At 33.7% G+C, this 17,825-nt stretch overlaps 1 protein-coding gene across 2 annotated transcripts in view; it reads right to left on the reverse strand.

Annotated features, from left to right (window-relative positions):
• The window catches only part of TMTC3 (transmembrane O-mannosyltransferase targeting cadherins 3), a 48,582-nt gene extending 37,441 nt beyond the window's left edge, over positions 1-11,141 (reverse strand). Inside the window, exons 1-5 of one of the 2 annotated variants that reach the window (XM_065887290.1) lie at positions 10,944-11,141; positions 8,096-8,314; positions 6,652-6,751; positions 1,557-1,672; positions 933-1,105 (exon numbers count right to left, since the gene is read on the reverse strand). In XM_065887290.1, the coding sequence (XP_065743362.1) occupies positions 933-1,105; positions 1,557-1,672; positions 6,652-6,751; positions 8,096-8,314; positions 10,944-11,132 (797 nt within the window). In that variant the 5' untranslated portion in view covers positions 11,133-11,141. The remainder of the gene's footprint in view (positions 1-932; positions 1,106-1,556; positions 1,673-6,651; positions 6,752-8,095; positions 8,315-10,943) is intronic. The other variant, XM_065887289.1, reaches the window with a different exon arrangement.
• Between the last annotated feature and the right edge of the window lie 6,684 nt (positions 11,142-17,825).

Raw genomic sequence — 17,825 nt, forward strand, 5'->3', positions numbered from 1 at the left:
TGCAATTATAATATGCCTTTCAGATAAACTGTGATAAGCAAAGAACATAAACAAAAAACCCTAAAGCAATCACTAAAAATACACAGCAAAGATATACAGCTAATAAGCCAACAAGGAGCTAAGAACAGAGTATTACAATATACTCAATTCAAAAGAAGAGAGAGAGAAAAAAAGGGAACACAGAACAAAACAGACAAGACAGAGAGGAAATGATTAGTTAGATGGTAGATTTACAACAAACTATCAACAGTTGAACCCCCCCATTTAAAAGACAGATTATCTGACCAAACAAAAAAGGAAGACCCAACTATATGCAGCCTACAAGAAATCTACTTTAAATAATAAAGATATAGATAGATTTAAAAAGTAAAAGATAAACCATGTAACACGAACAAAAGATAGCTGGAGTGGTTACATTAATATAAGGCAAAATGAATGTCTTAGTAAAGACTACTACTGGAGATGAAGCTCATTTAATAATGATAAAGGGATCAATTCATTAAGAGGACATCACAATCCTAAACACTGATACACTTTATAACAGAGCTTTAAAGAACATGAAGCAAAAACTGATAAAACTTCAAGGCAAAATAGACAAATCTACAGCTATAGTCAGCGATTTCAACATCCTTCTCTCAATAATTAATAAAACAAGTAGACAAAACTCACTAAGGATATAGAAGACTTAACCAATTTTGGGGGGTCATTATCTTGACTGTGATGTTTTCATGAGTGTACACGTATGTCAAAACCTATTAATTTGTACATTTTATATATATGCAGGTTTTTAAAAAGTATTAATTATACCTCAATAAAGCTGTTAAAAAACCTCAATGTAAATCAAAGACTTTCTGGAACATTTACAATCACTTAAAATGCAAAGTTAAAAAAAAAAAAAGATGGAAGAAAACAAAAGAACCAGAATATCATACCTGGTGAATACTGGAAGTTGGGATTGAATAACCTGGACTCTAATCACAACAAGTAATAGTGTACTGAACATCAAAACAATGAGTTTTATTAGTGTCTGCAGCATAGAAAATGGAATACTACCCTTTCCGCGAAGAAACTGTCCAGCAGTAGTACATAATAATGGCAAAGTATACTAGAAAAGAAAAAAAAAGTTTAAGTAACAAATAGCACCTTACTGTAATTTTTCAACAATTATCATACTTTCTAAATGCAAGATTAAATAAAAATTGACCAAAATTATAAAACCAACATGGAGCAAATGGTGGAGCTGATAATCAATAAAACTGAGCCCAATAATCTTATCCAATAATTAATTATACTGTACAGTATTACTGTGTGCTTTCCCAAGTTGCTTAATGGTTTCATTATTGAAACTTTCTTAAAAAACTGAAGGTATAATATAAAATGTTAGGTAATTTTCAGTGGGTATGAAGGCAAAACATGCTTGTTTCTTGCAAATTTTTAGTAATCATAATTGGTAAACAGTCCAATTTATATAATAATACACTTAGAAAATAAGTTTATTATAATCTGATTCAAATAGGATAAAAGATAGCAACAAGGAAATTTAGATTTCTCCTTACCCCCTGGGCAATAAATACTTCATACACACAGCAAATTCCCACAACTGTTATTCCCTGCTCTTTACACAGTGTTGCAACAGCCACTAAAAACACTGTCAACGCGATAGGAGTCCACACTGCAATTTAAGAACAGAAAAATATAAAAACACACAAAACAATTTTATAATATCATAAAAGGATATTTTAAGTTAGACAACTATTAGACATTACTGAAAAACTTTACTTGTGATTCTATGTTCACATTTGTTATTTTCCACTGACATACTTTATATTTTAAAACATATTGAAATGCTGTAACTTTTGCTTTATATATTAAAAAAAATCAAGATATATAATTTGAACTAAAAAATTTTTGTGGACAGGAAAATTATCTAACCAAATGCTAACATTTAAAAACAAAGGTAGAGTGGCCAATCTGGAGAAGGGAAACTTACAGGGTTGAGTGTGGTAATTAATGAACTATCAATTTGAAATGAAGATAAATACCTGAAATTATCATAGAGGTACCTATATACTTTATTATATCTGTGAGTAATTAAAAAAAAACTTGAAAGTGAAAAATACTGGGCAAACTACAGTACGATTCTTACTAAAAAAAGACTATAAAAACTAAAACATGTTAGCAATAAGCATTTAAATCAATACTATTCTTTAAAAATTTGTAACAGAATATTCACAAGTTCTATTTAAGTGGAAAACCTACTTCATCAATTTTAAGTAAATGTCTACTACTCAGTAGTAATTTGATTAAAGAACCATGAATTGTGAGAGTAAATCTGGATCTACTACTAACTTGCTTTGTGATTCTGGGCAACTTTTCTGAGCTTTAGTTTTCTTATTGGCAAATATGATTTCTAATTCTTTTCCAGTTTAAGAAACATGGTACTTTGATTGTGTGACCTCAGTTTTTATTAAGGACATTAATCAAAGTAAACTCAAATAACTGACTTAAATCCAGGTATAAATAAGAACAGAATTCATGAATCTAATACATTTTTCTTTTGTCACTGGGCTTCATATAGAAACATCTGTTTTTGAAATCATTTTCAATTTTAAAATACTCTATAGACTAACATTACCGAAAGGAAAAACAACTGAAAAAAAAAATGAGAACACTATTGGAAATACTAAGTATTGATATAATAGTATTCCTTCCTCAAAAAAGTATCTCATATTCTAGTTAGGCCTAAACCATCAATATTAATGTAACAGATTATATCAAGGGTTGAACTATCCTGCTAAAGTCACCAAGAAATTCACAGAGCAAAGAAATTAGTAGATGATTATTTACAAAACAAGTTGAACCTAAGTTGGACCTTGAAGGATATACAGGACATGAAAGAATTGGGAAAGGGGTATGTATGAATAAAGGAATAGAGGAGGGAATAAGCTTGGCAAATGAATGATACAGATGATACAGAATGGTATGCCTGAATGGGTATGCACAGATTAAAAACTAGTGGGAAACAATGGCCTTGAAAATAGGTATATTAAACAGTTTATATAACCAGTTTATATTACCAGTATATTTCATTGCATTTCAATCACCTAATGGGATATGAGGGCAGGTGCAATCGTACTCATTTTTAAGATGAGGAAAGAATTTTGAAGGTTTAAAAAGAGTCATGCACAATAAGGAGACCATGACTTTAACTTGGTTCTTCTGATACTAAATTCAGAGCTTCTCACTAATTTGTATTTTCACTCCAAGGAAGAGAAATCAAACAGCTGCCTTCCAAGATGCTGGATTCAATGTAAGCAACTAATAGTTCTAATAAAGGCAAACGTTTTGCTGAAACCAGTCACTTCAGTTCTTTGGTGACTAAATTACTTTATGAACATACACACTTTGATTTTCATAATCAGGTCTCTGTGGCTAAAGTTACCATGTGTGATTTTGTCCAAAACAAGTACCCGTGCTAAATAAGTTGACACTGAAAAAAAAAATACATGTATAAGTGTAGAATCAATTTCAATCATCAAAATCTATTCCAATTTCAAAATATAGGTTTCCAAGCTGACTTTACATGTGTAAAGATACACACCTTCAGTAATCATGTATTTAAATAGTTATTTTAAGTATTTACTGCATTTGTAGGGGAGAGAGATAACAATAAATAAATATTTTTTGTCAAATGGTGACCTAAGTATTATAGAGAAAAACAGAAAGTGAAGGGAAATAAAACGGAGGGGGGAAGATGAGTGGCGCTACTGATGACATTTGAGCAGAAACCTAAAGTAATGAAAACTCAAGTGCAAAGGGCCTATGATGAATGATGCTTGTGAAAAGGGTATGGGACATGAATAACCCAGAATTTGAATTGATTAAATAATTACAAATTGAAAATCTTTGCATAGGACAAATACCTTAGATAGAATGGAGAATACAAAGATGATGACAAAACTGTGGTCTCAGGAGTGAAATAATGAAATGTGGCGTACAAAATACCACAGCGGAAAAGAGGACAGAGAGAGGTCCTGAGCAAGTTTCAGTATGTTTTCAATTAGAATTTAAAATATATTATATTCATTCACCTAAGCATTTCCTCAACAAATATATACTGAACACTCACTGTATACCAGGAACCATCTAGGAAATGGAGATAAGAAAGTGAGAGAAAGTTACCTACTCCAATGAAGGTTATATCCTATTGTAAGAGAACAATAAATGGGTTAAAAAAATTATGTATTTTTAGATTAAAAATGAGTTTTATGAGAAATGTAGGTTAAAGGGATAGAAAGCAACATGATTTGGTTTTTGTTTTGGTCAAGTGGTAAACTAGCACGACCTGTTGACCTGTTAGCCCCTTTCCCCAAAATCAAGCCTAGAAAGATTAAGTGAGAGGAAAATACGGCTTCTAAGATATAAAAAAAAAAAAGAGAGAAATTCCTGGGCATTGAAGGTTATCTTAAACATCATGTATGTTTGCATGGGTGTTTCGAGGGACTACATCTAAAGCAGAGAGTGAGAAAATTTTTTTTAAACGTTTTTCCTAGCCAATCCTGACTGCCCTGGGTAAATCATTATTTGCGCCTTTACTGTAGAAATCTGCAGCTACCGTAGGTTGTGGGTGTTCCAGGGATTAAATGAGAATACTTCCGAAGCCCTGCTGGGATAAGGAGTAAGATTTTTTTTAAAAGTACAAAATGACCAACCACTCTTCAGCAGTCTCTTCCACCCACAGACCTTCCATCTAAATGCAGGGGGGTGGTAGACTGGCCTGTTCTTAACGCTGATTCTCTTTAAGAGACCAGAGCAGGTGGTTGGTAGAATGGTAACAATAGTGATCAACAGTGGCCCTGGGGAACCTGGAGATCTCCACCCTGGATTTTAATGAGTCACCAGATGGACAGAGTGGCACTGGTCTTTCTCTTTATCACTTTCTCACAGTGGTTGGTAACTTTCAGAGAACATGTGGCCTGAGCTCACAAGTCAAAATAAGTAGATACCTGAAGGGTACCACAGTTACAAAAGAGAGAGCACAAATATAACAACACACATGACTAATTAATAATTAACTGAAAAGACTAAGAATTTAAAATAAGTAATTCTAAAGGAAAAATACTGGAGTTATAAAGAATATGAAATCATTAAAAAGGACCAAGTAAAATTATTAAGGATCAAAAATATAATAAAATGAAAGGATATTTTAGTTAGAATGAAGAACTTCTCTAAGAGGGAGACCATTGAGCTGAGGCCTGATGATGTAAAGAATATAAATGAAACAACTATGTGAAGATCTAAAAGAAGAAAATTCAAGAAAGAGGGTACAACAAGTATAAAGGCCAGTGCTTCACTTGTTTAAGAGTAGCAAGAAGGTCTGCTTGGCTTTAGTGAAGTGACTAGGGCAAAACTGCAGGAGACATGTTTAGAGAGATAGGCAGGAGCCTGATCATGGTCTTGAAGTTCACAGTATTTTCTAAGTTTATCATTCATGTTTTGCTTAGGATGGTATTTAAAGACGATATTAGTTTGCAATTCAATATTAGCTACTGAACTACCTCTCACTGCATTACAGGCAACAGGGAAAATAGGGACACTGTTTCCTATGAGCCAGGTACTGCTTTAAATCCCTTAACATGCTTAACTCAACTAATCCTTCTCAACAGGTAGGGACTATTATTATCTACATTTTATAAAGAAACTAAAGCACAGAGAGGTTATGTAATGACCAACATAGTAAATGGAGCTACTAAATGGTGGACCTGAAATGTGAAACCAGACTCCAGAGTCCATGCTTTGAACCACTATGTTATACTGAACTCAAAACTGTTTTAAGAAGGCATTGTGCATAGCATCAAGAGGGAAACCTACTCATATTACAGATCTAAGAAGCTGTTTAACTAAATTGCTTCTCTCTTGACACTTTGTTTTCATACATACAAAATTAAGCTCCTTATCATCAGTGCCTTGGGTTTATAGTGAGAAAATTCTCCAACAACATAGAAAAAAACCTCAGCATTAAATTTTAAGATTAACCAAGTACAGGTTAATGTCATAATGTGCTTCACAGTATGTGCCCTTTCATGCCCATTGGGCCCACACTCTTAAAAAATCATTTTTATTGCCTGGAATTTGTTTTCTGACATCATTAGGGCTAATGGGTTAATGTATACAAAGCATTTTCCAGGGTGGGCTACATGGAGGAGACTCATTAAATAGCTGAACTATGATCAACACATAATAAAAGTTATACTCTAACAGGCTTTTAACTTTGCCTAAACAATACAATTCATAGCCTTCACATGTGTTATCTATAGAAAGACAACTGAAGTATTGGTACTTCATCATTTACAGGTAACAGCAAATGGAACTAAGAATGATCCTAAAACTCTTACATTCTAGGGAAATTTTTAAAAATTAGATCAAATAGAAACTGTTAGTCATGATAAAATATAAACTACAAACAGTAATTTTTAATATTGACAATGTCACATACTTTTCTTATGTCCATAGATGCTAAAGTACAATAGCATGATATATAAAGATAAATACCAAAAATGGCATATGTTTTATAAGAACCACTTGAAGTAAACAGAAATTACTTGATTGAGTTTTATAGCTAAAGTAAAAAGTTAAATGTTAGACATTTACCTATAGAATTATCTGGTCCTTTTGATTTGGTATATGACAAAAATGCAGCTAGAAAAAAGATAGATGACAAAAGTTCTGCTCTTCCTACAACACCTGTTACCTAGAAAGGGAAGGAGAGGGGTTCATATTAATAAAAAGCATCTTGAAAATTTAACTATAATTGCAACAGCAGTTTAATTAGAAATTAAACTGCCATAACTTTTCAAGTGCACATTTCTGTTTTTTAAGCATTCTTTGAGTGCCCTCATGTGGTGAATTTGTATGTCTTCTATAAAAGTAAATTTATCAGTGACTGTAACAGTTTTTTTATTATTCTGGAGTAATTATAGACTCAGAGGAAGTCGCAAAAATAGTATAGAGAAGTCCTGTTTACCCTTTACCCAGCTTCCTCTAATGGTAACATCTTACACAATTATAGTACACTATCTAGATGTAGTTCTTACATGTTTTCTTAAAATACAAGTGTTCTTAAAATACAAAAATATAATAAACTCAATACATTATAGCTCACAAATAAACCTGCAAACTAAAATTTAAAAAGACAATAAACTTTAAAACATCCTTTTAAATTCAAAAAATTTAAATATAAAGCCCCCAAATCCCTTTAAAGTATTCTGAACTCACTATAAAACTTAAAACAACCTATTATTTTTGTAGACGTATAGAAAAATGTTCAGCTAGACACCAAAAGTTTCAAGATACTGGGAGAGACACACAACTCCCCTCCAACACACACACACACACACACACACACACACACACACACACACATACAGACACAGACACACACACCCCGGCAGAGTTTAAGCATACAGACTCTTGTTTAAAATTGAAAGCTTGTAACAAAGCAACTGAATAGAGTCCTCTTTGCTCTGCTGAGAGGCAATTCTGGAGTCTCAAGATTACCAAGAAAAATACAGTTATAGTTTGTGAATGTGATGAGATGAGCATATTGGCAATAGTAGAGACAGCTCACAATTTTTAAACACATGGCAATAGAAAATAAGAAATTACTGAGCATGATTTGTTAGGATATCTGTCCATGTTTGCATATATTTTGATAAATTTTGATCCCTTACATAAGTTTCTCTTATTATTTTCTGTCCTTTGAAACAAAAAAAATGCCAAGTTGACAAATATTTAAAATCTTTATTCATAAAAAATTAGCAAAGAAAATTACTGTATTCATTTATATTTTACATCGCTAAAGTTGAGTGATTACATCTTATGTTCTTGAATAAATGTTTGTTTCAAAATTTGTTTTAAAAAATTTTACATAGTAGGAAAGTTAGACTCTACACTAATAAGTTAAGACACTGTACCAATAGGAGTCTTCAAATACTTGGATTAAAGTCATGGTTAATTTTTTTTTCCTTAAAAATATATACCATTATAGACACGTATAGGAATAATGCAAAAAACATCAATTTATAGTTTTACTTACTGCTTCTGTGTGTATTGGGTGCACTGCAAAAAGTAAAGAAGCAATCACACTACTCCGGTTATCCAGAAAGAGTTTGCAGACTTTAAGAAATATCACACTAACCACAGCATGAAAAATCATATTTAGGAGATGATATGACATAGGTTTCAGTTCACTAAACAAATAATTTAAGCGAAACGTCAATACTGTTAAGGGACGGTAAGACTTGTGGCTTCTCTCCTAAAAGGAAAAAAGAATCATCAATCATTGATTATTAAAGTATCTCGGCTCTTCTGGGTACATGAACTAATCACTGCTTTTACTACATTTGGCTGAGAAATAACAATAAAATAATGAAATGCCCCAAGAATAATACAAACATAAAAGATAGCTCTACGTGGGTTTTTTTTGTGTTTTCCTATTTCCTTTGTACAAAAACAAGGCAATTTCATCTCTGATATATAGTAGTCAAAGAATTAACAGTAAAAGAAGACCTAACTACTAATTCCTCTTCAATGCACAAATTTTAAAAAGTAGGACAATAGTGATATTAATCAAGTTGTAGCACAGGATTTCTTTCCAAAACCAGCTACCCAAACTATTACCAATACAAGCATTCATGTAATTGCTGGCTAGATCTTCAAAAGAAAACATAAGAACAGAATGCTTACCCAGTGCAGTTTAAACAATGATGACTCAAAAAGGTACTGTCTAGTTGTCTTTTGAAACGACACCTCCATAATGTATAAACCTGAATATATTAAACCAAACATACTACACAGAGAGTAATACAAGAGCAAAAACTTTCTTAGAGAATAGATACCTTTGTTATTGCAGTCTCTATTGGCAATAAATCAAATTCTATGTGAGGTACTGAATTTCTTTATAAACTACAAGTTATATTTAACAAGAAATATTTTTACTCTAAGACAAAATCAAACCAGATTTAAGAATAAAACACACAAGTTAAAAAGATATAAAATATTATCTTATTTATTTTTTGTAATTTTTTTTTTAAGATGTTGAGGGTAGGAGTTTATTAATTAATTTATTTATTTTTGCTGTGTTGGGTCTTCGTTTCTGTGTGAGGGCTTTCTCTAGTTGTGGCAAGCAGGGGCCACTCTTCATCGCGGTGTGCGGGCCTATCACTATTGCAGCCTCTCTTGTTGCAGAGCACAGGCTGCAGACGCGCAGGCTCAGTAGTTGTGGCTCACGGGCCTAGTTGCTCCGCAGCATGTGGGATCCTCCCAGACCAGGGCTCGAAGCCGTGTCCCCTGCATTAGCAGGCAGATTCTCAACCACTGCGCCACCAGGGAAGCCCTATTCTTTGTAATTTTTTATAAAGGCATTCACTCACCTTCTTTGCTCTCCTACCTCTTACCATAATTTGCTGTAACTCTGGTATATAGCTATAGACTTAAGCCTGCTCATCCCCAATAGGGAACATTAGGAAGCACAAGAAGCAGACAGTTCCCATTTTGAAATTAAAAGCATTTTAATATCTCTGTCTGTATTGACTATACACAACATGAGTGCTATCTACCTAGAATGCATTTTCCTGCTTGGCTAATTCCTATACATCCTTCGAATTTCACCTCAAGCACACAAAATTGCTTTTAAAGGCAATGTACTGAACTGAAATGACTTGTAACAGAAAGCAGAAAAATGTTGTAGAAACCTTTTGGTTTCAAACCTTTCAGGTCAAAATCTAATGACATGATTAAAATCAAAATAGATATTAGCATAAATTGGGGGAATGGACATATTTCTAAGAGTCTCTGGGGATAAAGGGTATGGGTAGAGGGGAATAAATTATCTAGAATACATGTTATAATAGTACCATATTTTCCCCTTGTTATCAAAAGACTTATTTCTTCTAAAGGCTAGAATTTGGTGAGAATAGGAAAGGTTGCAGGAAAATAAATAATCTGCTTATTTAATAAGAAAAAATACTTGTTTGTGACGAGAGGAATGGAAGATTCCATACCCCTCCTTGAGAAGCTTCCAGATTTGGAGAATGCGGAAAGGGGCCAAGAATGACAAATGACAAAAAGTGTTATATGTTATGTTTCAACAACTATGGGCTATGTACTACAGACAGATTAATTAATCCTCAAGGTATTATTCTTTTATAGATCAGGAAAATGCCTCAGTCATCTAAAAGCTGTGTTCCCACCTATTTCACACAGCTTTTACATGACAGAACTAAAATTAGAATCTAATCTTTATGATCCCAAGTTAACAAAGATTTAATCCCAAACAGTTTACCAGTGACCTTCAAAATAAAGTTACTGGCAAAGTAAAAATATCTCCATAAACATGAACTAAACTTTTGGGTTCTCAATATAAAATCAAATTAAGTATCAGGTAGGAGATATGGCACAAATTAAAACTTTTAATAAATCATTTTTTTCTGCAGAAAAACAGGCAATATGTATACTTAGCATTTTTACCCTTAAAGTCTAATCTATTTATATTGAAGTTACATATATTTTTAAATGGTTAAATACCACAAGCAGTCATCTCTTCTGCCTGACTCATAAGAGAGAAAAAAGAGAAATAAATTCAGTTAGATTTGTGTTACGCCTACTGTTCTAACACATTTGGTTTTTACACACATATATTATTTCTAAAGAGATTAAGCCAAGGTACACAACCAAGGAAAGAATCAAGTACTATAAAAAATATAATCACATTTTCAACTTCCTATCTAATTTATTACAAACATGTTATGTCTCGTATAAAATTTTTGAGGAAAAAAATCCATAATTACTATGATGATGGCAATGCAATGTTGATAAAAAATTAGGAGTACTAAACTACCGGAATAATTTAAAATCTGAGATACATATAAGTAATATATACTTACTTCAGACATAGGGGTTCCCCAGAAATCATTCTGAAATAAAGTTTTTAAAGGTGTAGATGGATGCAGGTCTTTATTATCCAGTATTGCTGACACATCATCAAAAACAAAACCACAAAAGAGGCTGTTCCAATAGCAAGCAGCAACTACGCCTATTATTAAGGTTACTTCTTTGAGGTTAATATCAGCCATCTTTTCCACAAGCACTTGTGGACAAAATCTGGGGGGGGAAATCATGAAGATAAAATGAAATAAGCAACATTTTTTTCTCTAATAAGTATAGTTTTAATAGAAGAATAAGCAAAATATAGAATGCTAATTCTCACAGAGAATTAATTCTTTAAAGCTCAGTTCAAATTCCATCCACTTAAGGAGTATTAGCTGACCACCTCTCCATATTCCTAACCTAAGACAGAATTAATTGCTCTTTCATGTGTGTTTTCATACCTCTAATACAGCCTTTTTCACATCACTCAATCTTTAAACCTATCTCTTTAGCTAACTAGATAGTGAACTCCTTATCAACCGTCACAGGTCAGGTCACCTGGGAAACAAATATATATAAGATATCTAAAAAAAAACCTGGCATGATGTGCTCCAGCAGTATCTAAATGAATCCTTGTGGGAAAACAAATACATACTTAAAAAGACACTGATCATGGGTTTTCTGAAATGTAAATAAAGCTGTTTAAGTACCTTATGACTATAAAGATCAACTATTACCTAAATCAGGAGTCCAAACTTGAAGCCTGAAGCCCTGTTCAGCTTGATCAAAAGCCTTTTAAAAATATATGTCTTGCATGCCTTTATGCTAACTGTACACTAGCCAGTTTAACTACTGTTCCTTTATCTTTTACTGGATTGAGTTATTTGATGGACTTACCTGTTTGGTCCCTGGGGCATAGGAGTAGTTTATGAAACAGATATAAACTATGGTTTTTCTTCTTCCCATTGCAACAAAAGCTTTTAATCTAGAGACTGGTCTTCATACATGACAATTCATAACTAAGTCATTGCTTTAGAAAAGATTCAGTGAGGGAATGTTTATAGAGTAAGAAGAACTATATGAACTGGAGGATACTGGTGAATCAACCCTACTATAAAAATAAGGTTTGAAGGTATACTCTAAAAAAACAAGCTGATGAGATATTTTTCTAGCTTGAGTAGTGTCATTAGTATCACTTTAGTGTTACCACTTGTGGAGGGAAGAATAATGGTCCCCCAAATATGTAAATCATCTGAACCTGTGAATATGTTACCTTACAGAGCAAAAGAAACTTTACAGGTGTGATTAAATTGAGGATTTTGAGATAAGGAAATTATCCTAGATTTTCTTGGGTGGGCCAATTCAATGATAAGAGACCTCACAAATGAATGAGGGAGGCAGGAGACTTGAAAAAGCAGAGGTCAGAGTGATATGATGGCTGCCTGTGGGCCACAAGCCAAGGATTGACAGCAGCCTCTAGAAGCTGGAAAAGACAAAAAAACACATTCTTCATTAGAGGTTCTAAAAGGACCCCAGCCCTACTGACATCTCAATTTTAGTCTAGTGAGATCCATTTTGGACTTCTGACTTCCAGAACTGTAAAATAATAAATTTGTATTTTAAGCTACTACATTTGTGTTAATTTGTTATAGGAGCAATAGGAAATTAATATATCACTCACAGAGCCAGAAGATCTGGAACCAGAGATATATCTGCAGGAATTTTTGTCAGATCAGAGAAGAATAAGGTAGAGACCTTAAACCAGATATGAGCTGTATAAGAATATATATATATATATACATAAACACCTATGGGAAGGTATTGAAGTTTCTTTAGAATGAGACAGAAAAATTTCAGAATACATTAGACTTTTGAAAGAAATGTTAAACTGAAACCAACAAATCAGAAAGGAAATTAGCTGTACCTTTTGAAGAAGTCTAGTTTTCAATTAACAGAAAAATTATCTAAGAGTTTATCTTGAATCCAGAAGAAATTTAGCATCTCTAAATGGTATGGTCTTGTACACATTATTATCAAAAAAAAAGTTGATGGTGTGTGTTTAAAGATTGGAGAGATCTGGCTCAACTTCTCAACCACATTAAAATGACAGTCAATATTTTTTTAAAAAAGGAAGCCTATAAATTCACAAGGATAAAGACAATTGGAAAGGAGACCACAGCACATTTTGGAAGCTGGAAAGGTAAAATGTTTAATAAGTGACTCAATAGAGATCAAGAAAGTGAATCCTTACCTGAAGGGGGAAAAGCTGAAAAGTTTTCTGCACTCCTGCCGGCATCATCACAAAAACTGATGCCAAGGATCTCAGGAAGTAGGGCTAGGAACAGATGGACCTCCCGGGTGGGGCAGTGGCTAAGAATCTGCCTGCCAATGCAGGGGACATGGGTTTGATCCATGTTCTGGGAAGATCCCACATGCCGCAGAGCAACTAAGCCTGTGTGCCACAACTACTGAGCCCTTGTGCTGCAAATACTGAAGCCGGCATGCCTAGAGCCCACGATCCAGAAGAGAAGCCACCGCAATGAGAAGCCCGTGCACTGCAATGAAGAGTAACCCTCAATACCCTTCTTAGTATAGTTTTAGACCCTCCAGCTATCTTCTACCAGTTGAAAACAGAATCTTATAAAATTTTACAACACTGGAAACAAAGAGAGGGTACTAAAAGCTTCCAGAAAGAAATAATGCAGGTTCCATACCAAAGGTTACGAATCCAAATAAATCACTTTTTTTTTTTTTTTACCAACAACGTTAGAAGCTCGGGGGGCGGGTGAAATTCAGAAAACAAAAAGGGAATAATGCTTCAAATTTCTGATGGATAATAATTTCTACCTTAAAATTCTATATTAATAAACCCAAATTTGCCAAGTAGAAAGTAGAATAAAAATACTTTAAAACATTCAAGGTCTCAAAAATGTACCTCTAATGTTTTTCTTCTCAGGAAACTAATAGAAGAGATACCCCAATAACATGAGGAAGTATACTAAGAAACATAAAGATAGGGAAATCAGGAGATAAGGGATGCAACACAGAACTATAGCCATGCAAGCAGGTCTACTACCCAGGCAACAATGAGATAGGTCAGCACATTCCTGAATGACAGTCCCAAGAAGATATAACTGACAGAACACCTGATGTGTTTAAACACAGCATAAAGAACTATTTTCCCTTTAAACTGTGTGTGTGTAATTGTAATTCAGAAAAACAAAAACAAGTCAGGATATCCACCATCGGGTAGTGAAAATCAAGTCTTGTGTATGGGGTCACAAACCTCTCAGGTTGGGGTGACAAACTGCTGTTTGGTTAAATGTTTTCACAAAAAGAAACTTTAAAATTAATAGAGGAAAAATAAGTAAATTAAAACTATGGCTTTAATACTTTGAAATTATATTTGGGAATAAGATATATTTGATTTTTAGAGTACTTATAATGTTTAAGAGTATTTACATAGGGCAGACAGCAGAAGCAAGAAGAACTACAATCCTGCAGCCTGTGGAACAAAAACCACATTCACAGAGAGACAGACAAGATGAAAAGGCAGAGGGCTATGTACCAGATGAATGAACAAGATAAAACCCCAGAAAAACAACTAAATGAAAAGGAGATAGGCAACCTTCTGGAAAAAGAATTCAGAATAATGATAGTGAAGAGGATCCAGGACCTCGGAAAAAGAATGGAAGCAAAGATTGAGAAGATCCAAGAAATGTTTCACAAAGATCTAGAAGAATTAAAGAACAAACAAACAGATGAACAATACAATAACTGAAATGAAAAATGCACTAGAAGGAATCAATAGCAGAGTAACTGAGGCAGAAGAACGGATAAGTGACCTGGAAGACAGAATGGTGGAATTCACTGCTGCGGAACAGAATAAAGAAAAAGGAATGAAAAGAAATGAAGACAGCCTAAGAGACCCCTGGGACAACATTAAACGCAACAACATTCGCATTATAGGGGTCCCAGAAGGAGAAGAGAGAGAGAAGGGACCCGAGAAAATATTTGAAGAGATTATAGCAGAAGACTTCCCTAACATGGGAAAGGAAATAGCCACCCAAGTCCAGGAAGCGCAGAGAGTCCCAAACAGGATAAACACAAGGAGAAACACACCAAGACACATAGTAATCAAATTGGCAAAAATTAAAGACAAAGAAAAATTATTGAAAGCACCAAGGGAAAAATGATAAATAACATACAAGGGAACTCCCATTAAGGTTAACAGAGGATTTCTCAGTAGAAACTTGACAAGCCAGAAGGGAGTGGCATGATATACTTAAAGTGATGAAAGGGGAGTACCTACAACCAAGATTACTCTACCCAGCAAGGATCTCATTCAGATTCGAAGGGGAAATCAAAAGCTTTACAGACAAGCAAAAGCTAAGAGAATTCAGCACCACCAAACCAGCTCTACAACAAATGCTAAAGGAACTTCTCTAAGTGGGAAACACAGGAGAAGAAAAGGACCTACAAAAACAAACCCCCCCAAATTAAGAAAATGGTAATAGGAACATACATATCAATAATTACCTTAAATGTGAATGGAGTAAATGCTCCAACCAAAAGACACAGGTTTGCTGAATAGATACAAAAACAAGACCCATATACATGCTGTCTACAAGAGACCCACTTCAGACCTAGGGACACATACAGGATGAAAGTGAGGGGATGGAAAAAGATAATCCATGCTAATGGAAATCCAAAGAAAGCTGGAGTAGCAATACTCATATCAGATAAAATAGACTTTAAAATAAAGAATGTTACAAGAGACAAGGAAGGACACTACGTAATGATCAAGGGATCAATCCAAGAAGAACATTTAACAACTAGAAATATATATGCACCCAACACAGGAGCACCTCAATACATAAGGCAAGTGCTGACAGCTATAAAAGAGGAAATCGACAGTAACACAATAATAGTGGGGGACTTTAACACCTCACTTACACCAATGGACAGATCATCCAAAATGAAAATAAATGAGGAAACACAAGCTTTAAATGACACAACAGACCAGATATATTTAATATTTATAGGACATTCCATCCAAAAACAGCAGATTACACTTTCTTCTCAAGTGCGCATGGAACATTCTCCAGGATAGATCACATCTTGGGTCACAAATCAAGCCTCAGTAAATTTAAGAAAATTGAAATCATACCAAGCATCTTTTCTGACCACAACTCTATGAGATTATAAATGAATTACAGGGAAGAAAACGTAAAAAACACAAACACATGGAGGTAAACAATACGTTACTAAATAACCAAGAGATCACTGAAGAAATCAAAGACAAAATCAAAAAATACCTAGAGACAAATGACAATGAAAACACGACGATCCAAAATCTATGGGATGCAACAAAAGCAGTTATGAGAGGGAAGTTTATAGCTATACAAGCCTACCTCAAGGAACAAGAAAAATCTCAAATAAACAATCTAACCTTACACCTACAGGAACTAGAGAAAGAAGAACAAACAAATCCCAAAGTTAGTAGAAGGACAGAAATCATAAAGACCAGAGCAGAAATCAATGAAATAGAAACAAAGGAAACAATGGCAAAGATCAATAAAACTAAAAGCTGGTTCTTTGAGAAGATAAACAAAACTGATAAACCATTAGCCAGACTCATCAAGAAAAAGAGGGAAAGGACTCAAATCAATAAAATTAGAAATGAAAAAGGAGGAGTTACAACAGACACCACAGAAATACAAAGCATCCTAAGAGACTACTACAAGCAACTCCATGCCAATAAAATGGACAACCTGGAAGAAACAGACAAATTCTTAGGAAGGTATAACCTTCCAAGGCTGAACCAGGAAGAAATAGAAAATATGAACAGACCAATCACAAGTAATGAAATGGAAACTGTGATTAAAAATCTTCCAACAAACAAAAGTCCAGGACCAGATGGCTTCACAGGGGAATTCTATCAAACATTTAGAGAAGAGCTAACACCCATCCTTCTCAAACTCTTCCAAAAATTGCAGAGGAAGGAAAACTCCCAAACTCATTCTATGAGGCCACCATCACCCTGATACCAAAACCAGACAAAGATACTACAAAAAAAGAAAATTACAGACCAGTATCACTGAATATAGATGCAAAAATCCTCAACAAAATACTAGCAAACAGAATCTAACAACACATTAAGAGGCTCATACACCATGATCAAGTGGGATTTATCCCAGAGATGCAAGGATTCTTCAATATATGTAAATCAATCAATGTGATACACCACATTAACAATCTGAAGACGAAAAACCATATGATCATCTCAATAGATGCAGAAAAAGTTTTTGACAAAATTCAACACCCATTTATGATAAATACTCTCCAGAAAGTGGGCATAGAGGGAACCTACCTCAACATAATAAAGGCCATATATGACAAACCCACAGCAAACATTATTCTCGATGGTGAAAAACTGAAAGCATTTCCTCTAAGATCAGAAACAAGACAAGGATGTCTATTCTTGCCACTGTTATTCAACATAGTTTTGGAAGTCCTAGCCATGGCAATCAGAGAAGAAAAAGAAATAAAAGGAAAAAAAAGAGTAATTAACATACACTCGAGATTCTGATATATTAGCTTCAAAACTGTAATTTTAAATACAACATTATATAATAATATATATAACATACATAATATTAAATTATTGACCATGCTATTTTTGGATTTAAGACTTTTAGTTGAAAAATATTAAGAATTTAGACAAGTTTACAAATAAATATTCAAGTTTTTATAAGACCTTGGGAGTTGCTACGGCTTTAAGTTTAGTTTACTAGCTTTATAAAAGTTGTTTGAGAAAGTCTTGCTTGTTAAGTTAGGCATCTGAAGTCCTCAAATAAAAATGAATATACTAAAACTATAAATGCAGTTTTAAATTC

This window comes from Phocoena phocoena, chromosome 11 (assembly GCF_963924675.1).
Source record: "Phocoena phocoena chromosome 11, mPhoPho1.1, whole genome shotgun sequence".
Taxonomy (NCBI): domain Eukaryota; kingdom Metazoa; phylum Chordata; class Mammalia; order Artiodactyla; family Phocoenidae; genus Phocoena; species Phocoena phocoena.